The sequence below is a fragment of the Leptodactylus fuscus genome, chromosome 1 (genome assembly GCF_031893055.1).
Source record: "Leptodactylus fuscus isolate aLepFus1 chromosome 1, aLepFus1.hap2, whole genome shotgun sequence".
Taxonomy (NCBI): domain Eukaryota; kingdom Metazoa; phylum Chordata; class Amphibia; order Anura; family Leptodactylidae; genus Leptodactylus; species Leptodactylus fuscus.
Window position 1 is genome coordinate 310374719 of NC_134265.1, and position 27492 is coordinate 310402210.

Below are 27492 nucleotides of genomic sequence, written 5' to 3' on the forward strand. Positions count from 1 at the left end.
AGGTCTAAAACTCTAGTGACCACAGATATATATTTCCGTTCGTTTTTTTTTCAAACCTGTTCTAATCCCTTCATAAACAAAAAATGGAAAAAGACACAATGTCCAATGTGAACACAGTCTTATTTATATTACATGTGTTAACATTGTCAACTTTGTCATCATTGTGTATTCTGCAAATCCTGCCAATATGCCTTTGCACTTGTTCTAACGCCCCTTTCTGTGTAGTATATTTGCTCTTTTTGTGATGGAGAACAGAAGTAAAATGTTGACTCAGGGGTTTTTCGGAATGATGGACGGCTGGTGCTTGAATAGAGGCTCCATGTGTAACTAAAAAATAAAGGAGAAAAAACCCACAATGCCCCTTAATGGTTCAGGTTTCTGTAAAATATCACCTGCCGCATTCTAAATGTTTCATTTCACGTCAATGTTCACATGTTAGTCAGATATTGAGACACGCTTTGTCGAGCAATTAAATCATCTTCTGCCAGACCTCCATACGAAACCTTTGTGTGGTCCTGCTCTCAGATAGGCGTCAGTCCCTAAGGTTGACAGGGGTACTTTTTTTTATAAATGTGTGTGGGAACTTGCAGGAAGCAAATCCAGTCTTAGGTCTAGATTTTTGTTCCCTCTATACATAGAGGAGAAAAGTGACGTTATAGATGCTACTGAAGTTAGTCCTACTCAAGCTTGGAAAGGACAAAAGAACAGTGTTGTTTGTGGGATGCATCCCCGACTTATATATTCTTCCCATGTCAGTATAATCACTACTGGGAGGTAGCTCGATTAAGGATTACCATATCATTAATAGTATCCATGACTTTTGTTCAAAGGCTACTTGTGTAATGTTGCCTTGTGGATGAAGCACTTTAATCCTCTCAGCCGCAGCTGTAGAAAGGGGTCTTCCTCAGCTCCCCACACTGACTTTCCCTGTCCCCTTGGATCAGTTCTAAAAAACAGACAGAAACAACCGTCAGCTGAAAGACAGAAAAAAAAAGAGACAATCATTCTACATTTCCACATTCATCTCCCAGCTTCAATCCCTGCCAATGTTTTCCATTCTTCTCCTTTTTCTCTAATAACCAGATCACCACTCGGATGGTGGTCAGATTAGGCGAAGAACAATGCCATTTTAAATGTTAACTTTGCATCTCATTTTAGTCACCTTGCATGAAAAGAAAGGCACCGTTTTGTTACTGTGTCAATGCCGTGCCCATAGCCTGGGTATCCATCTCTGTAGATATATCTGGGGATCTCTTATTGCCTCTGAAACAGTTTGAAGATCTGGACAATTTTGCAACTTTAGGGACATTAGTGCAACTTACACAACTACCGCTTGCACATGTGTTTGCTTGTGTATTGCTTGGATATTTAGATTTGATTAAATTTTAACAAACTAGTCTTCAGGTTGTGGAGAAGTTTAGCTCGGTAGAAGCAGTGGTGCGGACCCAAACAGTTTATTTAGACAAAAACAGGAAAATAAATAAGCCTTGATTTCAGGCACAAAATGAACAGAACAAAATACAGCCGTAACTTCATGAAAAAACAAAATAAAAACCTGCTCGTCTGAGCAACTAAATAAACAGAACTGATAACCTAGCTATACGTGTGGCTTACTACCAGCCACATGAACAAAACAATCACAATATATTCTCACCGGACTCGGGGTTACAAGACAGAACCACACACCTCCTTTCACCTCATGGAACTGCACACAATGCAGGATTTGCAGCCTTTTCTGACCCAGTAATGAGCCAAAGATCTACACCTGGGCTGAGGTCTACTCCATATCCGCCATGGACCACACATATGTCATAAACCTGGGCCTGATATATCTGGACTCCAGCACCCTGCCTGTCACCTTCCCAGAAGGTGTAAAAAACCTATTTTAAAATTTCACAGCTAAGAGCATCTAAAAAGAGCTCCGGCCATTCTGGAAGCCCCAGACAGCCCATTAATATCAAGGTGGATTGTGTAATTCTTAATTTCCTCTGTGCTATTACCCTCATAGATTACAAATGATTGTTGATGACTTGGGTTGAGCAATTAATAGAAAAATAACCAAACATCAACCAGGATAACTGATGTGATTTTGTTCACATCGATTATTTTGGTTATTACAATATTGGCAAATTTCTACCTGCAGTTTCAATCCAACTGAACACATTCAAATGGAAACTGCTATTATTATACTCTGGGGTCTCTTCAGACACCGGCATGACTCCCTTCTATCTTTGGGTCTTCTGCACGATGCTGCATGACCAACGTCAGACAGTAGATCACGTCAGAGCCGTGTTTCTTATGTTTGATCACCTCTCTTGGGCCTCCGCTTATAATACTCTGTGGTCTGAAGAGACCACAGCAGAACAGCAGTTTCAGCTTGGCCATGTTTGGTCAGATTCGTCTTGTAAGGTTCTCACAACACATACTAAGGGTGCATTCACACTGAGTAAACGCTAGCTTATTTTGTAGAGTAAAATTACACTTGTAAATTTTGCTATCCCATTGACTTCAATGATATTTTTTTACAAGTGTAAAAATACGCCTGTAAAAAATACGCCTGTAAAAATACGCCTGTAAAAATACGCCTGTAAAATGTCATTGAAGTCAATGGGATAGCAAAATTTACAAGTGTAATTTTACTTTACAAAATAAGCTAGCGTTTACTCAGTGTGAATGCACCCTTATACTGTAAAAGTGGCATAGTTTAAGAAAAACATGACCTATATCATCGCCATTAATCGTATTGCTTGATTAATTGCAATTTTGATTTAGGTCATAATCGTTCGGTCCTAGTGGCGACTCATCAACAGTTTCATTGGTTGGTGGCACATCCCTGTTTGCAAAGAGTGACATGCTGCTGACAATGCGGCATCTCTTATCGGGCATACAAGGCACAATCAGCCATTTGCTTGTTTGATGGCTAAGTGGAAGTACATTGAGAGTGTGGACAAATGATGTGGCCAATTCCACATCACCATGTCTGAAACCCCTCCCCTCCATGGTGACCAGTGGCCATACACTGTTGCAGGTAAAGCCTCAGCTTACCTACCTGTCTCTGATAATTTTCCCAATATTCAGGCAATATAAAAAACCACTAGGGTATGTTCACAGAGCAGTGTTTGGAGAGGATTTTTAGGTCTCTCCATAAACCATCTCCATTCTGCCCCCATTGCTTCTAATGGGAGACAGTGACAGACCATTCTTTTTACAGCTTGCTTAAGAAAGAAGCGATTTGCATGATTTTGCAAAAGTATACTTGGCAGAATCACTGCTAAAACTGTTGAGGTGGAGAATGAAGAGAAATTTAAGGTGGACATCTACTTTAGATTCCTCTTCATTATCTGCCTCCTCTCTGCTCCCCTTGTGGAATCCAGGGTAAGGGAGCCTTCACACGATGTAACTCTGCGCTCATTCTGATCGTAAAAAGATGTTCAGAATGAGCGCGTAAAAAGCAGCTCCCATTGACTTGAATGGGAGCCGGCATACGTGTGCTCCCCATTGAAATCAATGGGAGGCTTTTTTCCCTATGCTTTCAATGTATTACGGGTATGTATAATGGGAGCTGCTTTTTACGCGCTCATTCTGAACGTCAGAATGAGCGCAGTGTTACATAGTGTAAAGGCTCCCTTAGATCAAAAAGGCGCTTAAATTTCAGCATCTTGCGCCAATCTCTGCCTTCCATTGATTTCAATGAGACAGAATCTGACACTGATTTTGGGCAGAATCTGCTTCAAAATCAGGGGCACATTCCACCATGTAAACAGGCTCTAAAACTGTATCCGGAAACTTGAACAAAGCCTGATCAAAAACTTTGCAAAAATGCACCCTTTCTGCTTACATAAGAAAGAAAATAGTAGTCAGGTGTTATCAGTAAGAGTAATCATTTCTATAAAAGCAGAAGTTTTGGCAGTTTGCTGGTCTGGAGCATTCAAGTGTGTGTTAACACTATGCCAAGGAGAAGAGACATCAGCAATGATGTTAGAGAATCAATTGCTGCTGCCCATCAATCTGGTAAAAAATATTCACAAACATTCAAGGCAGTTGATAATCTTCCCAGGAGTGGATATACAAGAAAATGCACTCAAAGGTCAGACCATGCAATACTCAAACAAAATTGTAAAAATCCCACAAACTACATCTAAGAATCTACAGGTCTCCGTTAGCATGTTAAATGTGCATGACCTAAGAAAAAGATTGGACAGGTAAGGCTTGTTTGTATGGCTTGTTTATAAGGGTTGTTAGGGGAAAGCCACTTCTTTCTAAAAAGAACATAGCAGCTCGGCTTAAGTTTGCAAAGTTGTATCTCAAAAAACCCCACAAAATTTCTGGAGCAATGTCCTTTAGACAGACAAAATCAAATTGGATGTTTGGCTATAATGCACAGCCAGAGTGTTGACTTACTATTGTGGTTACGACTAGACACTGGCATAAACAGGCCTCATCTTTGGCGCAGTGTGGCGCATTTCTAGCACAATGTAGCACCTCTTGATGCCTCAAGGTTTGGCTAGAATTTTCTGACATGCACAACATGTGGGCAAACAATCTCATAAAAAGGGTGTGTGGCTTAAATGTGCTAGGAGGTGCCAAAATACTGTCAAAAAATTCTGGCACAAAGTATGCCAACTAAAGGGTAATATAAATGCAGCCTAGTCATTACAAAGATACATCAGACTTATCATCCAGCATCTGTCACTGTGATACATCTCTTGGATTTCAGATTTCCTGCCCAAGTTTGCACTGTCCATTACTAAATATTAGTAAATCTTGGCCAATGAGTCAATGCTGAACTTTATATAGCAAAGTATTCAAGAGTAGCATGTGAGGCCATTTATTCAACAGCTAAATCTTGGCCAAAAGTCATGCAGCAGCAAAATGATCCCAAACACACAAGAAAAGATGTTTCAATGACCCAGTCCTTAACAACATTGCAATTGGGTTTCAATTAGAGATGAGCGAACACTGTTCGAATCAGCCGATCCGAAGAGTATGCACCCATAGAAATGAATGGAAACACCTGTGACGCCAGCCGGCCGCCGGTAAAGTCAGCGTCACAGGTGCTTCCATTCATTTCTATGGGTGCGTGCTGTTCGGATCGGCTGATCCGAACAGTGTTCGCTCATCTCTAGTTTCAATGTATTGAAAAGGAAAACCATAGAACTCTGTTTCTTATGATTGTATGTTCTACAGAAAACCTATACTGGCAAATAAAGGAAAGTAGTCACAGAATTATTCGGTGGTTTTATGTAAGGAAGACCTATGTACAGACTGTAAACCTACATGTCATTGAATTGTACTACTTAAAGAGAACCTTTCATGTCCTCATGGATATGCGGTTTTATATACCACTAGAAACTGAAACTGAACTTAGCGCACTGTGGGCTTTACCGTATGTGTCCCAAAGGAGGAGAGATTGGTGCCATTAGTTTCGGAACGCCCCTCCACGGCAGTACTCGTCCATAACCCTGTACTGTCAGCCATGATGCTAAGCTGTGAGGAACCTCATTCTGACAGTGGGGATATATTGGTGCCTAAACTAATGTCACTGATATCTCCATCCCTGGGGCACATGACAGTAAAGCCAACAGTGTCCTGTTGGCTTTCTAACGGTATATAAACCCAGATATGCCTGAGGACATGAAAGGTCCATTTTGAATAGGTTTACAAGAACATGACTGCTTTCTCCCAAAGTATTACTATCCTGACCATTCATTACAGGGATGCTAAGTAGTAGTCCTTGCCTCCTTTAAAGAAATAGGTTCAATAAGAGCCAGTATGTGAACTGCGTCAATGGTAACTTTGCAGTTCTGATATTATTTTAAGACTTGCAATAAACTTTGTATTTTAATCTCATTAGGGTGCAGACCTTCTAAACGTTTCCATGATTAGTAAGTCATATGCTAAGTTTCCAGTTATTATACAAGGTAGAAAAAAACGGTATATGGGACTATAACCCCATTTATGACATAGTATATAGTTACACTTGTGTCTGTGTTCCTGATACACCAGTTGATAGAGCAGACACATTCACTTGTCCTTCTGAGGTCCTTCCTAGGCTTAACAAATGTAACAATACTCAATAGTTTTATCATTTAAGGTAACAAACTAGTAAGACATAACTAGAAAAAATGGAGATGATATGGAGCATTGCTGATTTGAGAACCCCAGAATAGGAGTCTTTGAGAAATCATCTAAGTATCAGTTTCAGGCTCATCCTGTGTCCTGTTGAGTTCTTGTGTTGCTTGTCCCACCGGGTCACATTGTACATGGAAACCCCACTGAGACTCTGGCGTAGGTCAGCATCAGAATGCTCCTTCTCTGTATGCTTTCTGACAGAATCATTGTCTATGGACAAAGCTCTCTTGTGGCAGCACAGCCAAACAGTAAAACTGCCCTCAGAGTGGATGTCTTGTGTTTCTAATACATCTATGTACTACACGAACAACTGGTGCTTTCATTTGTGTAACATCTTTATTATGTCCTAGTGTCTGTTGTCTTAAATACAGATGTGCACAGGGTGTCCCCTCTTACAGTCATGTACATGTCCTGGGATTGCAGATACTTCGGGACTATTGGCATGTCATACTAGAATTCATGGAGTCACGTGTCTGCTCCCTGGATCCTACATCACAATCACAATGTATATCAACTGTTGCTTTTTTATGGTAACATGGTTATCCTATTGAAACAGAGACATCCCAAGTTTCCCAGCAGTGCAGCCTGGATCTGTGAAACATCCTGCCCATGTACTAACCCACATAGAAAGCCAGGGAATGTGCTGACAGGTTCACTAAAATTTGGGGTTTCTGGCTGGATTCCTCTGCCATCAGGAGCTATTGAGCCTTGCCTGTACGTCTCTGTATGGCCTGGATGCTCTGTGTAGTCACACTGTGCTCTTTGCCTTTTTAGCTATTCCTTTTTCCTCCCTTTTACTAAATACATACCGTAAGTAGCAGCCCATTTATTGCTATTGGGACGTCTGATCAGATGCCTTACTCTTTGAGAATGATGCAGATGATTCTTAAAGGGGGTTTCCAGTGAACATAGCCATGTTTAGATTTCTAGACAAAGAAAAATTTAAATGTAATATTTTTGCAAATATAAATAATTAAAAGTTTCAAAGATTTTCTCTAACCATCCTTATGGTGACTGTCTTTTGCCTTTATCAGTTGCCAATGACTATGACCATGAATGCAGAAACTTCACTTTTATGTTTTGATAATATCTTGTCACGCCTATTAAGGTAACAGGTAATCTACAATGATATTACAAGAAGGTATTCCATGATATGCAATGTTGTTCTATGTGACCCCAGCTAAATCTGATTTGAAGGATGCATTGTACAGCGCTAAAACAGCACCGGCTTCTGATGACAAATGTATTAGTTTTACCATTTCCGCATGTGGCAAAGTTTAGCTTGGTTAAAGAGATTTTCCAATCCCAAAATCACTTTTTCACACTTGGGTGACACCTGGACCCCATTGGAGACACCTGGACCCCACACAGATCATCTGTTGGAAACTGGTAATGGACAGGCAGAGTGTGCAGCATCACTCCTATTCAAGCAATAGGAACCATGTTGTACTTACATCGAACCACCTCTATGCCATGGGTGGGGCTGCTGAGCCATTCCTATTACTTGACAGAGGGAGTTTCCCTATAAGGCAGAATACGCCAAGTGAATAAGTGCCAAGGGCTTGCTTATTCTGCAGGTCCGGTGCAGTGATAGGATCACAATACACCTGGGGCAATCTTATAATGTTTAGTGTCTGTGACCAATTATTCCACTTGTGTTTTACAGTCTATTCTCATTTCTTCTACACCCTTAAATTTATGACTAGGGCTTTCTGTGCTGGACTCTGATATTGCCCTTGGTTATATAATGGATCTCCCTGGTACTTCTTCCAAGCAATAATCATCTTTCTGGTATTGAACTTCGGCTATCCTCATCCATGCATTTGTATTGTATCTCCATATTCTTGCCTGCCAACTTCACCAAGCAATGACTACTCAGGACACCTTCTTGTATTAGTCTGCCATTGCAAATGTTATACCTCCATGATGGACTTAAGAATAAAGAACAAGAAAAACTCACCAGCCTGGATAGTCAGCACCAAAGTAGCACTAAAGCCGCACTATATCTACTAACTTAGATGAGTATTGCAACATTCTCTGTTGGTGGCCATCATGAAGGCTTCTTACTGTATGATTCTCCTGTGTAGAATATTTCACATGGCCTATTTTGCAGAATATTTATCTCTGAAACACATTACACACCCACAGCCTTATCCAACACATGCTCCAAATTGTTGTCACATCCGGTATGTAAGAATGGACCAGTCTAATCTGCGTTAAATATAATGTTGTTAAGTTCCCTTCAGGTCTGTCCATTTTTACTCCTTATGCCAATGTGTTACCCAATGAAAAAACTTCAGCAGCCCAGCAGTCTAGGTTTAGGACACAGACTGCAATTTTTTTTATTTTCAGTTTTTTTCCTTGACATTGCTGCTGTTTATGTCATCAATCTTATTAAAGTATAGAAGTGGTGTTGCTAATACATATATCATTGTCACATCACTTATAAAGTTGGTTATATGTTAAGAAATATTTTCAGTACCACGGACAGTGCTAGACAAGGGGTTGTCAGTGACTCCCTCCAGATAAGAAGATAAGAGAGAGATATTCCTTTAATAGTCCCACAATGGGGAAATTTCAGTGATACAGTTTCATAGATGGTACAGTAGTATATAACAAGAGAGAAACACATAGAAGCTCATGCAGATAGAGAAATCCTAGGAATCATAGCAACTAAAAAAAGAAAGAAACACAGACATACTGCAGGATCATTTAGTTCTCTGTGCAGATTGATGTTAATAATAATAATTATAATAATAATAATAATACAGCCGACTTGGTTGTAGGACACGAGGAGGGGGGTCACAGCATGTGGATATAACAAGCAGACATTTTTGCAGAGGTGGGGGACATATGCAGCTATCATGATAACATGTGGCAGTTCCTTTGGTAGGTGGTGAGATCTCCTGCTCACAGCTGATAGTTCGGTATCTTGCATCAGCACTATTGTCCTTTTAACCACAAAAAATGCCCCAAATGTCCTTCATCACAAGCCCTCCTCCTCCTCCTTACCACAGTGTTCTACTGCCCCAAGGAAGTCAGAGACCATCCAGGTATACATGGTGCTGCTCTCTTGCCAAGCTTCCATAACTCCTGGGGTAGGTGGGTGGTGGTAGGTTCCCAGGTTGTAACAGTGTCCCACGTGTCCACAGTAATAGAAAGAAATACCAGTCAGCTGTAGCATCTTCACACATCAGCAATTGACGCCAGAAATCATCTCCTTGAACGAAGAAGTCCGCATTTCCATGTAGGTTTCTCTTCCATGCCGCATGTTGAGCCATGCTGTCCTAGCTGGGGGGATGGTAACAGGCACATGTGGAAACCAGCTGAACCAGGTCTTGAGTCCATGCTTTACAATGGAAACAAAAGGAACAAAAAACTCCACAGGGTCTTCCATTCGATTTATAGTTGCTAAATTCATAGTGCTAGATTGCTTGGTTACCAGATTCTTGAAGATATAGAGAAAAAGAGTGAAAAGGAAAGAAAAAGTTTGCTCCCAGCTTGGAGCACTGCATCACTATAGTTAAGAATCCTCATCTTCAGTTCCTCTCCTTGTGTAAAACTCATTGAATTCCTATTGATAAAGCACTGGACATCTCAATCACACATCTAGGACATCACTGGCCATCTAGATCACACATCTAGGACATCACTGGACATATAGATCACACATCTAGGACATCACTGGCCATCTAGATCACACATCTAGGACATCACTGGCCATCTAGATCACACATCTAGGACATCACTGGACATCTAGATCACACATCTAGGACATCACTGGACACCTAGATCACACATCTAGGACATTAGTGGACATCTAAATCACACATCTAGGACATCAGTGGACATCTAGATCACACATCTAGGACATCACTGGACACCTAGATCACACATCTAGGACATTAGTGGACATCTAAATCACACATCTAGGACATCACTGGACACCTAGATCACACATCTAGGACATCACTGGACATCTAGATCACACATCTAGGACATCACTGGCCATCTAGATCACACATCTAGGACATCACTGGCCATCTAGATCACACATCTAGGACATCACTGGCCATCTAGATCACACATCTAGGACATCACTGGACATCTAGATCACACATCTAGGACATCAGTGGACATCTAGATCACACATCTAGGACATCACTGGACACCTAGATCACACATCTAGGACATTAGTGGACATCTAAATCACACATCTAGGACATCACTGGACACCTAGATCACACATCTAGGACATCACTGGCCATCTAGATCACACATCTAGGACATCACTGGACACCTAGATCACACATCTAGGACATCAGTGGACATCTAGATCATAGGTCACAGTTTTGTATCTATTGTACTTGTACCTGTAAATGCAGTGTGGATTTTTTTAATAACATTTTGAATTGTATAAAAAGTAAGATTTTCATTTTATGGTCCTCTCCCTTTCTTTTCCTTGATTTGGGGTAAACATTTCTGATAATGATGAAAAAACACTCTGTTAGACAAGATAAAACATGGCATGGTTGTGTAATATTACAGACAGAACCTTGAAAAGCTGGAAGCCTGGGCATGCAAAAAGCAGTGTATAATGCCAAGGGCTTACTACCAGCAATAGACATGTCTGTTATAGTAGATTCTTTAGCAATACAATAACCATTCTAAAGCATCCGTTTTCAGAATTCTGCATTGTGCTCTTCCTCTGTTATTCCTCCTGAATGTGAATAAGTAAATTACTGTACGTTACCATTTCCCTTATCATAGGTGCACCTCCCTACACAGACCTTCACAGCACTGACTGGTACATCCCCCAACTGGTAACACCAAGTTATCAATTTATTTATACACTTCCAGGGAGAATAACAGCTAAATGGCTGAGCAAAAAAGTATGAAGAACACAAATATTTCTAATGCATTTAATTTGCACCTTTGGGCTCCACCCTTTAAAATGGATGTAGATAAACTTAAGTGGGTACAAATGTAGGCAACTAGACTAAGGCCCGGTTCACATCTACGTTCGGTATTTCATTCGGGGAGTCCCTAAGTGGACTTCCCGAATGGAATACTGAATGCATTAAAAAGCGATGAGCAATGAAAGCACACGGATCCCATTGTCTATAATGGGGTCTGTGTATTTTCTGCGCAGTGTCCACACGAGTCATGCGAAGAGAAAAAGGTACTTCAAGAACTACTTTCCCCTCCACATGATTTGTGTAGACATTGCGCGGAAAAGACACAGACCCCACTATAGTCTATGGGGTCCGTATGCTTTCATTGCTCACTGGTTTTTTAATGTGTCCGGTAGTCCATTTGGGGGGTTCCCAAGCGGATTACTGAACGCAGGTGTGAACCAGGCTTAATAAATAGGGTTTGTGATCTCTATTATAATGAAAGGCAGGAAAAGGTAATCACTGTAATCCTAAATCCATGGGTACTATTCGCTACATCCACCCAGGGGGTTTTATTTCACCTTCCTGTAAACCAAACAGGTTGAAGTAGTATTTTAAGGCTATTGTTATTATGTAGCTACATTTTCATTTTAGCAGTAGCTCTTTTAGTTACTGAATGTAATGACTGTATTAACCATTATAAATTGCAAAGTAAATTATAAATGCAAATTTTGCATTAAGAGACGAAGACCTAAATTGATCATCTGGTTCTCCATTAAAATGTAATATAACATGGGAAATGTATAATAAAAGTACAGTGCTTGGTAGCTTTCTTGCTAGTCCTTTTGCCATAGAGCTACCAATTCCTGCATTAACTTACAATGGCTGCTAGCTTCTCCAACTTTGGTAGTCTAAGACATGTTCCCCTACCTTGGTATTGGTGAAGTGCAGGGTCGTCTCTTGTGATGAATCCATGTTCTCTTAGTATGTAAAAGGGGCAGAGTTTGGCATGATTCTGCAGATGTCTCCTTTCATTGGCGAACATATTACTGGTGTAGTGCGGTCAATAAGAAGTCTGCGTGTAATACCATAGGTTATCTTTGTGATGACGGATCACGGCTGATCATTGCTCACCAAACGGGAGAAATTGTCATTTTTACAAAAACGAATAAGATAGCAATCTTGGCAGTAAATGGGCAATGCTCAGTGGACACGTTTCTATAGGTTAAGTCACACTGGGATTATTCTTGTATTGACTTAAGCATTCATTTGCTAATTTGCTGGACACTGAACAGCTAATACCCTAATGGCCTCTCCGCCCAACAGTCTTGACTAAGTCCCCAATCCTTTACAATTATTTACAATACTTTTTTAACTTCCCTATGCTTCATAAATGCCAATGTTTTGATCGCCTTAAGGAAGAGAATGAGTTAAATGGACCAACATTTTAGCCCTGGCTCTACAACCGCCTCTTTTCAGCGTCCCCTCAGCACCTGCAGGATATTTGCACATACATAAATAAATAAATTAACAATGAATAAATAATTTTAATCCCGCCACCTTTAAGATTTGATCCTTTTGGCACTGGCTGTGCGTTTGTCAATTCCTAAGTCTTTTTGATACAGTCCTCAGATACTTGGTGTCTGTCAGGCAAATTTTGGGTATTGTCTTCGCTTGATTAGTTCTGTATGACCCAGGGTCGCCCTCAAAATCCACATCACTCACCAGAACTTGGAAAGGCCTTCTCGCCTTTTAAATGGATGCAAAGTGCCTGCCATTCCTCCGGACAAAAGCCTGGGAGGTTTGCAGCATTTGGCCTTGTCAAGGCGTCTGTATTGCTCAGTCAAGCGGAGATAAAGCTCATTAGGGTACACCTCTATTTTTAGGGCATGGCTGTACAGTAGCTCTTGACTGTCAATGACAAATGACTTTAATGTATGAGTTTTTAGGCAGGCCAAGAACAAATCTTTGGCTAGACAACGTAAATCTACTACATATCATTCTTATCAAGTCACACCAGAATCTGGATAAAGATTTGGGTTACAACCCCACCTGTGTTGTTTCAAGTTTCATGAATGCAGATTTAGGTTTTGTGTCCGTTGTGTATTGTTCATTTGTTTTATTACCCAATTATATATGTTCATTGTGATGTGCCTTACAACATGTTAATACTATATCAAAGGAAGTCTATTAGTATTATTATAGTTCTGAGAAACTAAAATTACTTTATTAAAATCTATTATTATATTATCTTGTAACATATATTTCTGGTATTACAGGTACAGCATATGGGCCTAAAGAGTAGGAACCCCTTCTATATACATGTACAGTACAGACCAAAAGTTCGGGCACGCCTTCTCATTCAAAGAGTTTTCAGTATTATCATGACTATGACAATTGTAGATTCACACTGAAGGCATCAAAACTATGAACTAACACATGTGGAATTATATACTTAACACAACTGAAAATATGTCTTATATTCTAGGTTCTTCAAAGTAACCACCTTTTGCTTTGATTCCGGCTTTGCACACTCTTGGCATTCTCTTCATGAGCTTCAAGAGGTAGTCACCGGAAATGGTCTTCTAACAGTCTTGAAGGAGTTCCCAGAGATGCTTAGCACTTGTTGGCCCTTTTGCCTTCACTCTGCGGTCCAGCTCACCCCAAACCATCTCGATTGGGTTCAGGTCTGGTGACTGTGGAGGCCAGGTCACCTAGCGTAGCACCGCATCACTCTCCTTCTGGGTGAAATAGCGCTTACACAGCCTGGAGGTGTGTGCGGGGTCATTGTCCTGTTAAACAATAAATGATGGTCCAACTAAACGCAAATCGGATGGAATAGCATGCCGCTGCAAGATGCTGTGGTAGCCATGCTGGTTCAGTATGCCTTCAATTTTGAATAAATCTCCACCAGCAAAGCACCCCCACACCATCACACCTCCTCCTCCATGCTTCACAGTGGGAGCCAGGCATGTGTAGTCCATCCGTTCACCTTTTCTACGTCGCACAAAGACACGGTGGTTGGAACCAAAGATCTCAAATTTGGGCTCTTCAGACCAAAGCACAGATTTCCACTGGTCTAATGTCCATTCCGTGTGTTCTTTAGCCCAAACACGTCTCTCCTGCTTGTTGCCTGTCCTTAGCAGTGGTTTTCTAGCTGCTATTTTACCATGAAGGCCGGCTGCTGCACAAAGTCTCCTCTTAACAGTTGTTGTAGAGATGTGTTTGCTGCTAGAACTCTGTGTGGCATTGACCTGGTCTCTAATCTGAGCTGCTGTTAACCTGCAATTTCTGAGGCTGGTGACTCGGATGAACTTATCCTCCGCAGCAGAGGTGACTCTTGGTCTTCCTTTCCTGGAGCGATCCTCAGATAAGCCAGTTTCTTTGTAGCACTTGATGGTTTTTGCAACTGCACTTGGGGACACTTTCAAAGTTTTCCCAATTTTTCAGACTGACTGACCTTGATTTCTTAAAGTAATGATGACCACTCGTTTTTCTTTACTTAGCTGCTTTTTTCTTGCCATAATACAAATTCTAACAGTCTATTCAGTAGGACTATCAGCTGTGTATCCACCTGACTTCTGCACAACACACCTGATGGTCCCAACCCCATGTATAAGGCAAGAAATCCCACTTATTAAACCTGACAGGGCACACCTGTGAAGTGAAAACCATTTCTGGTGACTACATCTTGAAGAATGCCAAGAGTGTGCAAAGCAGGAATCAAAGCAAAAGGTGACTACTTTGAAGAACCTAGAATATAAGACATATTTTCAGTTGTTTCACACTTTTTTGGTAAATATATAATTCCACATGTGTTAATTCATAGTTTTGATGCCTTCAGTGTGAATCTACATAGTCATGAAAACACAGAAAACTCTTTGAATGAGAAGGTGTGTCCAACCGCTCTAAATTACAGGCATGGTTTTTCAAACAATATTTTTTCCTTTCACAGACGGGGCGTACCAAGTCTTTTTGATCACCGATCGGTAGGAAGTTCAGCATTTGAAGAGGATAAGGAACAAGGACCTGGAAGAACACCAGAACAGGTAACATTTTTACAAGACGGAGAATATGTATAATATATAACATAACATGTTTGACAAGGTATGTAATAGGAGATTGAAACATTAGGTGTGAATACTCTATCCGTTTATTATCCTAGGTTGGCAGACAATATATAGAGTCACAGTGCCCAGTGACAAAAAATTGAGTTATGGCTCTTGGGATACAATAAGCAAAAATTACCTTTTTTCATGAAACTATTTTACTATACTTATGTGATATATTTGTATTCATAGCGCTGATATTTTTTCTGCATGGTATAGATTAGATATCAACGCTAACTGCATCAATTTTTAATAATGTTTTGTTGTCTGATTTTTAAGTTATTTAAGATTATCAAAAGCCTCATCCATAAGAACTACGCAACCATGGAGAAAGAATTTGAAGATCTGGATGAAATGAATTCCAGGCGCCTTTCTCAGGAGACGATGTACTTCTTTTTTAAGCGGTATGTGTGATTCATTTATATAGTTGAGATACAAGATAGTTGTACTTTATCTGGACTTACTTGGGATGTTCTTGGTGAGTCAGAACTTAAAGGGAAGGAATTTATCAAAGGGACAAAAGTCACTAAAGTTTGTGGTTTATGACTGCTTTTCTGGCGCTCTTGGCACATTTCTGCAAAGTGAGCGTAGATTGGGTGTCATTAATAAATTTTGGAATATACTTAATTAACTTATTGTGGCTTCTTTTCATGAAATCCTGAAATTAAATCCACTTTCTGTCCCATTTCTCTGTTAGCATTAGTACTCCTCACTGCTTTTTACAGGGAGTATAGGGGAGCACAGATGTAATACAGAAATGCTGAGGCTGGGGGTCACTTCAAGGACTTATTTCTCATGTATTATTAAACATAGACCCCTACTACTGGTGTCCTATGAAAGCTGAAAATGTCATTTTATAATTACTGAGATATACACCGAGTGAAATAAGTAGTGTACGTGTCACCAGTTTTCTAAGAAAATATATTTCTGATGGTGCTATTGACATGAAATTCTCACCAGATGTTGGTAACAACCCATCCAATCCACAATGGCAAAGAAAGCAAACCATAGATGACCATAAATTATGTGTAATAATGAGAACTGACACAGGAAACACTTACTGAAATGTATTTAATACTTTGTACATGACAACTTTAAGATGCCTCCTGTATGGAGAATTTAGTTTGCATTAATTGCTCAGGTGTGACATTGGCCCATTCGGCCTCACAAACATTGTTCAAATCCTGAAGGTTCTGTGGACTCCTTCTATCAATTTTGAGCTTTAGCTCCTTCATTAGATTTTCTATTAGATTCAGGTCAGATTTCCTTGGCAGTGTGTTGGGATCATTGTCTTGCTGAAATGTCCACCTTCATTTTATCTTCATCATCCTGGTAATTGGCAGCGGATTATTATCAACAATGTCTCAGTAGCTTTGTCCATTCATCCTTATTTCATTCATATGACATATCCCAGTACTGTATACTGAAGAAGAGTCCCACACCATGATATTCCCACCTCCAACCTTCACTATTGGTATGGTTTTAATGAGGTGATATGTAGTGCCTTTAGGCCTCCAAAAATGGTATATATTATGGCATCCAAAGAGTCTCATCTGACCAGACAATATTCTCTCAGTATTTCACACGCTTGTCTAAATGTCGTTGTACAAGCTTTTAATGTGCTTGAACATCACTCTTGTTCAGCAATGGAGTCTTGTGTGGTGAGTGTGTATACAGTCTGTGGAGTTTGAGCGCATTGCTTATTGTTTTCCTTTAAATAATTGTACCTGTTGATTCCAGGTCTTTCTGTAGGTCTCCATAGGTGGTCCTTGGCCTTTAGACCACTCTTCTAATAATACTTTTGTCTTCTCTGTCTGAAATCTTGCTGGGAGCACCTGGGCATAGCCAGTTTATGGTGAAATGATGCTCTTTTTACTTCTGGATTATGGACCCAATAGTGCTCACTGGAACCTTCAGTAGTTTAGAAAGTCTTCTGAAACAAATGTCATCAGTATGCTTTGTAACAATAAGGTTGCGAAGATCTTGAGAGAGCTCACTGGTTTTACTCATCATGAGATGTCTGGCACCTTAGTAATGAGACATCTTTTTATAGGCCATTGATATGATATTATTTGTCGCTAAGTGGCAGTATTACTTTCTAATTCCTGATGGGTTTTAGCTGGTGTCAGGACTTTCCATGGCTATTTGCACTTCTCTTTCTTCATGCATTCAATACTTTTTCCCTGTATCATTTCTCATTATTACACATACCATCATTTATGAACATCTATGGTTTGATTTCTTGACATCAGAATGCCTATGCTTGCAAAGTATGACATTTCTTCATGTATGAAATGTGTCTAAATCCCATATCAATATTATTCACAAAATAAAGTCTACCATAATTATAGTATAATCAGATGAGCCAATTTTCGGCACTCCAGTTGTCCACGCATGTCTACTTGCTCTGCTTTTCTTGAGGCTATCCATAGAAGTGAATGAATCATGCTGGAAGTTGTAGTTCCACAGCAGCTGTAGTGCCGAATTAGCTGATCCCTAATATAAAGATTAGTGGGAGAAGATTCTGTATAACCTGTCATTTATTCATGTACATATTTACTCCTTCTGCGCTTAGAAACCGCGATGTAGTCCTGGGGGTGGTCTTGTCGATGACTATTAGCTATCTCTATACGTATAGTCCTGCGTCCTGCTGTGATCTCTGCCTCCCATTGAAAACAATGGGAGGCAGATTCCGGGGCAAGATCCACCCCCAAATCCGCAGCAAATTCCTCCATGTGAACACAGCCTAATAGTGAAAAGTGTCAGGAGAGCTGCAGATACAGGAAACAAAAACAAACAATACATATATTCAGACTGACAATATTTGGGCTAACAAAATTTGCACATACACTCACCAGCCACTTTATTAGGTACACCATGCTAGTAACGGGTTGGACCCCCTTTTGCCTTCAGAACTGCCTCAATTCTTCGTGGCATAGATTCAACAAGGTGCTGAAAGCATTCCTCAGAGATTTTGGTCCATATTGACATGATGGCATCACACAGTTGCCGCAGATTTGTCGGCTGCACATCCATGATGCGAATCTCCCGTTCCACCACATCCCAAAGATGCTCTATTGGATTGAGATCTGGTGACTGTGGAGGCCATTGGAGTACAGTGAACTCATTGTCATGTTCAAGAAACCAGTCTGAGATGATTCCAGCTTTATGACATGGCGCATTATCCTGCTGAAAGTAGCCATCAGATGTTGGGTACATTGTGGTCATAAAGGGATGGACATGGTCAGCAACAATACTCAGGTAGGCTTTGGCGTTGCAACAATGCTCAATTGGTACCAAGGGGCCCAAAGAGTGCCAAGAAAATATTCCCCACACCATGACACCACCACCACCACCACCAGCCTGAACCGTTGATACAAGGCAGGATGGATCCATGCTTTCATGTTGTTGATGCCAAATTCTGACCCTACCATCTGAATGTCGCAGCAGAAATCGAGACTCATCAGACCAGGCAACGTTTTTCCAATCTTCATTTGTCCAATTTCGATGAGCTTGTGCAAATTGTAGCCTCAGTTTCCTGTTCTTAGCTGAAAGGAGTGGCACCCGGTGTGGTCTTCTGCTGCTGTAGCCCATCTGCCTCAAAGTTCGACGTACTGTGCGTTCAGAGATGCTCTTCTGGCTACCTTGGTTGTAACGGGTGGCTATTTGAGTCACTGTTGCCTTTCTATCAGCTCGAACCAGTCTGGCCATTCTCCTCTGACCTCTGGCATCAACAACGCATTTCCGCCCACAGAACTGCCGCTCACTGGATGTTTTTTCTTTTTCGGACCATTCTCTGTAAACCCTAGAGATGGTTGTGCGTGAAAATCCCAGTAGATCAGCAGTTTCTGAAATACTCAGACCAGCCCTTCTGGCACCAACAACCATGCCACGTTCAAAGGCACTCAAATCACCTTTCTTCCCCATACTGATGCTCGGTTTGAACTGCAGGAGATTGTCTTGACCATGTCTACATGCCTAAATGCACTGAGTTGCCGCCATGTGATTGGCTGATTAGAAATTAAGTGTAAACGAGCAGTTGGACAGGTGTACCTAATAAAGTGGCCGGTGAGTGTAAATATTACACACTCTCTATGTTACATGACTTTTTAACCCCTTAGCGACCCTTGACGTAACTGTACGTCATGGGTCGCATGGGGATGTATGGAGCGAGCTCACACGCTGAGCTCGCTCCATACACGGCAGATGCCGGCTGTATAATACAGCCAGGACCTGCCAATAACAGCAGCGGTCGGTGCCCGAGCCGATCGCTGCTGTTAACCCTTTACACACTGCGGTCAAACGTGACCGCAGTGTGTAAACGGCGCCGGCGGCATGGGCGCCGCCATGTTTTGCCGATCGCCGCCCTCCTGAACGTCACAAGAGGGCGGTGATCGGTTGCTATGACAGCCGGAAGCCTATTGAAGGCTTCCAGGCTTGTCTCTGCACTAGATCTATTAGACGATGCCAGAGGCCTCGTCTAATAGAAGTGCTGGGATTCTGCTATTCACTGCAGTACTGTAGTATTGCAGTGAATAGTATGAGCGATCAGACCCCCTAGGTTTCAAGGTACCTAAGGGGTCTGATCATAAATGTAACAGAAGAAAAAAAAAAGTTTTTAAAAGTATTAAAAAAATAAAAAAAATATAAAAGTTCAAATCACCCCCCTTTCCCTAGATCAGCTATAAAAGTAATTAAAGAACATTAAACATAAACATATTAGGTATCCCTGCGCTCCAAAATGCCTGAACTATTAGAATATTAAAACATTTATCCTGTACTGCGAATGGCGTAACGGCAAAAAAAATAAAAACAGCCAAAAAGCGTTTTTTTCAACACTTTGCCTCCTATAAAAAATTGAATAAAAAGTGATCAAACCATCGGATCTTTCCCCAAATGGTATCAATAGAAACGTCATCTTGTCCCGCATAAAAAGACACCACAACCAGCTCCATACATGGAAATATGAAAAAGTTACAGGTGTTAGAACATGATGACACAAATTTTTTTTTCTATTTTGCAAAGTTTATCATTTTTTTAAAAGTATCAAAAAATTTCAAATACTATATAAATTTGGTATCACCGCGTTTGTACTGACACGTAGAACACAGGTAACATGTCATTTGTACCAAACAGTGAACGCTGTAAAAATTAAACCCATAAGAAAATGGCGCAAATGCATTTTTTCTCCAATTGCGCCTCATTCTGAATTTTTTTCCAGCTTCCCAGTACATTGCACAGCATATTGAATGATGCCATTACAAAGTACAATTTGTCCCGCAAACAATAAGCTATCATGTGACTCTGTGAACTGAAAAATGAAAAAGTTATGGCTCTTGAAATGTGAGGAGGGAAAAACGAAAATGCGAAACCAAAAAATGGCCTGGTCCTTAAGGGGTTAATATATTTTACTTTGCCTTATTTCTTAAAGACTTGATATTCAGCCTGGAGTCACGCGAGGAGAAATCCGCAGACTTTGGAGCACATTTATTACTAACCAGGACAAAACTCTTGACTACCTGGAGTTTGTGAGACATTTTGGATATTCCCCCAAATCTGCTTGCTATCCAAATGCCAAGATTAGCCCGCCAAAGAAAGGAGATGGAGATTTTAAGATCCGGTCTAAAAAGCTAAACTGCGACTCTGACATACTTATAGACAACGTCCGTGCAAAGGTAAAGAAAAGGCATTAGTTATCATAGATAAATTATTATTATTATTATTATTATTATTATTATTATTATTATTATATAGATTTATTAGTTATTATTTATTATTGTATTATTGTATAGATAAAGGGTTGTGCAGGGAATAAAAATTAATTTCAAGTATTTTTATTATTATTATTATTATTATTATTATTATTATTTTTCTCATTTTAACTAAAGCAATGGACCCTATGATAACTAATTTTACCCTGTACAGACCCTCTGACTAAGACTGAGCTCCAAACAGATCATGTGACTGATACACGGCCTATGAAATAGAAGTAGGATTTGTTCAGCTGACCTGTGGGGTCCGGAGTGTCAGATCCCCACTGATCTAATATTGATGACCTATCTTAATGACAGGTCATTAATATTTCAGTGCTGGAAAAGCCCTTTAATCATATTCCATAACTCCCATATGGTGCGGCACTAAAAAAACCTACTAAATGAAATAAACAATTTTTACCATAAAAGTAACAATATCAGCTTGTGACAAGTCCGTGATTGTTATATATTTTAGGTGGAGTATTTGTGGGATGACCTCAGAAGAGAATTTGAAGATCTAGATCTTTATCACACAGGCTTTGTCAGCAAAGAGGAATTTAAGGATCTTTTATCTGAACTTTGCATTCATTTGAATGACTATGAAAGAGAAATGTTATCCAAGAAGTTTGAATGCAATGGTGATGGCCGGTGAGTTGTCACACATTTACTTCCATAACATACACAGGAGGAAAATTTATTAATCCATCTCTGCCAATTTTTGACTACTTGTGGCATGTCTTTGGTGCATTGTCTTTGGAGCAACATCTGTGCATAGCACATAATACATTTGTGGGTTTACTTAGAAAACATAAAATACACAAAAAAAGGGAACAACATAGTGTCCAACTGGCACAATAGGATAGAGGGCCCAGCTATCCAATTTTTTGTAAAATTGGTTAAAGTGGGGCGGAGAGCAAGGAAGACCAAGGATACCTCGGCCCCACATATTTATTATAACCCACACTTGAAAACACAGTAAAATTTTGCACAAATGGGACCCTCTGGTTTATCAGCCAGTCATAGAAAGAGTTTTACAGTGTGCCAATAACCCATTCTTCTGTTTTGTACTACATTTTGGTAGAGCTTAGTTTTTACATCTTCTATGTCTTTATGCATTTTTGGATTTGCGTCTGCATTATTCAAAGAAAGAAAATCCTTGTGTGAAAACTTGTATCTATACTATTCCAACTATGAAGTGTCAGGGTCTGGGGTTGCTAGGTGGGGTGGCATAGACACACAAGTCCAGATTCTTTTAGTCCAAAACAAAGGTAGAGTTTATTTTCACTCAAAAATATAGTGCAGCAACAAAAGGAAACAATACAAAAATAAATCCCTGCCCGGCTAGGCTCTAACTAAACATAGAATAGGTTACCTCAAGCACTACATTAGCCCGAAAGTGTTTTATAAACCCGCCTATGTCTCGTCTTGGGAGTCCGATCTGGGGCTCAAACTAACGGACGAGCAGGTCAGTGTAGTCCTGAGCAACTCCCATGGTTTTTCTCCGTGTGTGCGCCTACAGGAAACGCAATTTAAATTATTGACGAGATGGTATCACACCCCTGAACGCCTCTCACGCATGAAACTGGGTGTCTCAGAGTTATGCTGGAGATGTAAACTGCACACGGGTACCCTTTTCCACATTTGGTGGCAATGTCCACTAATTCGCGCCTTCTGGGATGACGTCCAGGACACTGTCAGGAAAATTACCTTGCAGCCCTTCACTATTCTCCCCTCTATGGTTATTCTTTCATTGCCTAGCTCCGATTATGCCCCATCCAGGTCCAACTTAGTCTCCTTTTTGTTGTCAGCAGCGAACTCTCTGATTCCGGGCAGATGGTTGAACTCTGAACCACCAACCAGAGCTGAGTGGATTGCTAAAGTGAATCAGATTGCCAGGTTCGAGGAACTCTCTAGCTGGCGTCTGCGAAGGCACCAGGCTTTCCTTAACACCTGGGAGCCATGGAAACGTTTGAATTCATAATGTACTATTAGCCATTCAGAGATCTCGTGGATTATCAGGCCTACTTCCTTTCCCCCCCCTCCCCCCCCCCCTTACCCACCCTCATCCCTCCGGCCCCCCGGCCCATCCAAACCTTCCCACTCCCCTCCCGCATTTTTCTGGGTACGTCTTCTTTCATCTCTTCCTAGTAACCTAGGTTCTCAGATACTGCTTGCCACGTCATTTTGGTTTTTCTCACGATTATCCTTAACTCCCCCTTTATTTATTGTGCATTTTCATAGGTAATGGTCATGTTGACCTCATTGGAATACCCTTTCCTTGTATGTAATTTTTTGGTATTCTTATTCCCTAATGTATGACACCATGCATATGTATCTTTTACCATTGTATTTTCCAGAAGCTGTGCCTTCTTTATATGTACATGCTCAATTTTGGTATGTCTATACTTTTTGAAAATCAATAAAAATTATTATAAAAAAAAAAAGAATAGGTTACCTCACCTAGAATAAAAGAAATCCAAAAGCCAGTAGAATCATTCAGGACACAGCTCCAAAAATATGACCTCTCTGTTAGCTCTCCAGCCAAACTTTGCCCACAGTCTACTGCTGGAGCAACTTCTTAAGTCTCCTTGACGAGGAGACTCTTTGCAGCTGAGTCGCTGCCGGAACATCCCCAAAGTGTGGACTGGAGGAGGGTGGAATGACAGGTCCCACTACCATAGTTACACAGTTACATAATTACATAGTAGATGAGGTTGGATAAAGGCATTAGTCCATCAAGTCCAACCTATAACCCTACAATCCCTACAGTGTTGATCCAGGGGAAGGCAAAAAACCCCACGAGGCTCATGCCAATTGCTAACCTAACTGTCATTCTGAAAAATCCATCCCATTACTTAGGATTTACCAAAATGCTTAGCAGACGAAAGTTGTCTGCTGAGAACAAACATTCCTGGAGTTTTCTCATCTCACCCACCTGAGTAGTCCGGGTGAGATGTACACCCCCTCCATTACCTGACCAGCCATCGGCTTACAGAACAAATTTAATGTCACTATCAAAGTAACTGAGTGATAGAGGGCATTTTGGGTCAGTTCAAACGGAGTTTTTGGCAGTGGATTTTGACGCAGAATCCACCTCAAAATCAGCTGCCAAAACCGGCTCCCATTGAATTCAATGGGAGCCGCTTGCTTCTTTTTTCTGCTAGCTAGTAGCTAGTAGCGGAAAAAAGAAGCAAGATGACCCTTCTTGCTGTGGATTCCACAACACGAGGCTCCCTCCCAATTAGGCCCATTCATTTGGGCCTAATCCAGAGCGGACTGTCACGATGGGATGCCGGTGCACTGCAATTCTCCAAGAACATACCCTTAGAAATACAAAAGTTTAGCACATTGCAGGATTTTTTGGGGGCAGTGTTCACATTAAATTTGAACACAGTGTTCAGAATATGCGATGCTGTATGTACCTGTACAGCCCCATTGACCCATATTGACACGTATTTAGAAATATAAGCAATACCTTTTTCTTAATATCTCAACTGAAATTTGTATTCCATTTACTTATGCGTTTTTTCATCTTAGGGTATCCTATGTCGAATTCCTAAAACCCTTTGTGCCCCGCCGACAAGCTTTGAAGACTAAAACTAATATGGAGGCTGTTATGCGGAGTTCACAGTCAGAGGCAGATCCATCTGACAGTCATCCTAATGACCTGGGGACTCTGACATCGAGGATGCGCAAGAAGGTAAATTCACTTGAGTTCTGTCTCATATGGAGATGTTATAGTAATGAATTCCAGATTTTATATACATTTCAATGTACATCTAGGAGCCTCTCAAGCTTTAAAAGAAGCTGCTCGGTGGACTTGTACAGCCGTCCCTATATCTCCATAAATTACATTATTGTTTTCTAGGGGGTCGGCCAATGATGATATGTGTTACCTATCCCATAGAGTTCATTGGACTGGCAGCACACATGCTCAACTAGCTCCTGCAATGGGGTCAAGAGCGCCACATACTAAGTGAATGAGTTGCTCATTGTGCCGAGTTTATAGTTGTATCACAGTTTATCAATTATATAGATGACTTTTAACTGTAGATTTTCTATCCAAATCCATGTGTTCTGCTTCTTTTTTTCTCTCCAGTCTGCTGCTGGTTTTGTTTTATCTTAAGATTGGGTTGTTAAGTTGAGAAGTTTACAATATGTTGGTATAAGATGGCTGTTCTTGGAGAATTGAGCAATGACATTTTTGTAAACTAAGTGTATTCAAAACTGAATTATTTTGAGGGGCCCATGATGGTATAATTGTGGAAGATAGTGAATAGGGGTGGGTATGTGAAGAAGGATACCAATAACACAGCTTATTTATTAAAGCCTTAAATACGTTGTCCAGGCAAAAATTTTATTTTTTAAATAGGCCAATTGAGGTGAAATAATAATAAAAAAAAACCATAGTCACCTTTCCTGGTGCTCTGATGTCTCCTAGTGCTCTCCAGTCCTGCAAGTCCATTGTTGTCTTCCGGCAGAAGACCCTGCCATACGTGACCGCTGAGGCCAATCAGCGGCCTGAGTGAAGGACACGTGACATCACTACCTGTGACGGCCCAGGTAAGTAAGGCCGCTGATTGGCTATCATGGTCACTTGACCGCTGAGGCAACTTGATCTCTGAGGTCAATCAGTGACTTTAGTGGAAGGGAACTGGGACGTCACAACCAGTGAGGAGTTTCAATTCAGGAAGACATTGGAGCACCAGGGACAGGTGAGTATGATTTTTTTTTTTTTTTTCTTTTATCTTCCCCGGCCTATTGAAAAAAACATTTTTTTTTTATCGGGACAGCCTCTTTAAAGTACAACTTAGGAAATCCAATCAAAAAAAGCAAAAAAGTTGGCACTAATAGTTATTCTGTGCATTTCTTTCTTTTGTGCCACAACTTAGGAAATGCATCTAAAACCTTTAATGATAGATCTATGACATTGGTGCACATTGTGTGATTTGATGCATCCTGTTGGACGTTAGATATTCTCCTCTTTACAAGAAATTTGTGAGTTGAATCATTTTAGACCAGTGTTTCTCAACCTTATTAATGCCATGATCCTTTAATACAATTCCTCATGTTTTGGTGACCCCTCAACCATAGAATTATTTTTGTTACTACTTTGTTCCACCATTATAAATAATATCCCCCTTATAAATGTCTCCACTTTATAACAGCCCCCTTTTATATAATTGTTCCCCCTTATAATAGCCCACAGCTCTCTTATAATAGTGCCCCTTATGTATAATAGTTCCTCCATTATGAATACTAGCCCCTTATATTTAATAGTTCCCCCAATATAAATATTAGCCCCTATAAATAATAATATTCACAAATTATTATATTATTCCTTTCTGTGAATAGTTTAAAGAGGAATTACACTAGCATTTTTCTGACCATGAATTGTGCCACTATAAATAATAGTTTGTCCCCTTAGCAGGTAATCCCTTTCCCTTACCAAAAAACAATAAAACTTGTACTCACCTTACCGTGCTCCAACGATGAGCGGAGCACCTGGAGATTCTCCCTATAGTAGTGGCACAGGTGAAATGATGCAGTGATGTCATCACGCTACCTGCGCCACAACGTACTGTGCGGTACCGGTGGTTCTCTATGGCAGAGCAGGAACCTTTCAGCTCACTGCTCTGCGTGCACAGCAAAGCACACTGATACAACTGTGGAGCTACCGGCATGAGGTTAGAAGTCCCAGGGATCCCAGGGGACCTTTTGGGGCATTTAGTAATTATTGGCCAGCAAATAGACATTGAAGTGATGATTGCTATACATAAACCATACTTCTGAGTAACCAAACATGGACCTCCTAACTTATGTACTTGTTGCCTGCTGTTCTGAAACAACTTATGCTAGGTTCACACTAGCGTTCTCCTGTCCATTCTGAGCTTTCCGTCTTCTGCATGGCAGAAGTCGGAAAGCTCAGACCGGGTCCGGCCGTGTGCGGCGGTGAGCGTTTTAGGCTCTCCGCCGCGAAACCGTTTTTTTTTATCCGGACACAGAGTACTGCATGTCCGACTCTGTGTCCGGATTATAAAACCCGATTTCGCGGCGGAGAGCCTAAAACGCTCACCGCCGCTCACGGCCGGACATCTCTCTCACCCATTCAAATGAATGGGTGAGAGAGACTCCTGCAGGTTTCCGTCTCCTGCTCTGTTTTAGGCAGGAAACGGAAACCTGAAGTATGGAGTTCACAACGCTGATGTGAACGAGCCGTTACACTGTGAATATTCACTTTTTTTCAACAAATTACCAAACATAGTATAAGGGAGCTGATCTCAGGGGGTCAGTTGGCAAACTGCATTTAAATAAGCTGCGGGAAAAAATGCAGTGAAAACACATTGGGGCATATTTATCAATACTGTGTATCTTTGCACTCCCGTTCATAGTTTTAGACATATTTATGAAACTCATTCACTTTGCTGGTACTGTAAGACATCACATTTTTTGGAGCAAAAATGTTGCATTTCAACAACGTGGGGCCTTAGCTATGAGTTCATAGCGTCAAATGTTTTATTTTGACTTTACTTGTATATTTTTCTAGCTCCAATGATAGATTATTTTTTTTATTATGTTGCTATATTGGCTGGTCCAACTGGG

At 40.7% G+C, this 27492-nt stretch overlaps 1 protein-coding gene across 1 annotated transcript in view; it reads left to right on the top strand.

Annotated features, from left to right (window-relative positions):
• Nucleotides 1-27492, top strand: part of LOC142218153 (EF-hand calcium-binding domain-containing protein 6-like) — a 51710-nt gene that overhangs the window by 20903 nt on the left and 3315 nt on the right. Inside the window, exons 6-10 of the mRNA XM_075286708.1 lie at nt 14983-15076; nt 15416-15540; nt 20568-20811; nt 21365-21537; nt 24427-24589. Coding sequence (XP_075142809.1) covers nt 14983-15076; nt 15416-15540; nt 20568-20811; nt 21365-21537; nt 24427-24589 — 799 coding nt within the window. The remainder of the gene's footprint in view (nt 1-14982; nt 15077-15415; nt 15541-20567; nt 20812-21364; nt 21538-24426; nt 24590-27492) is intronic.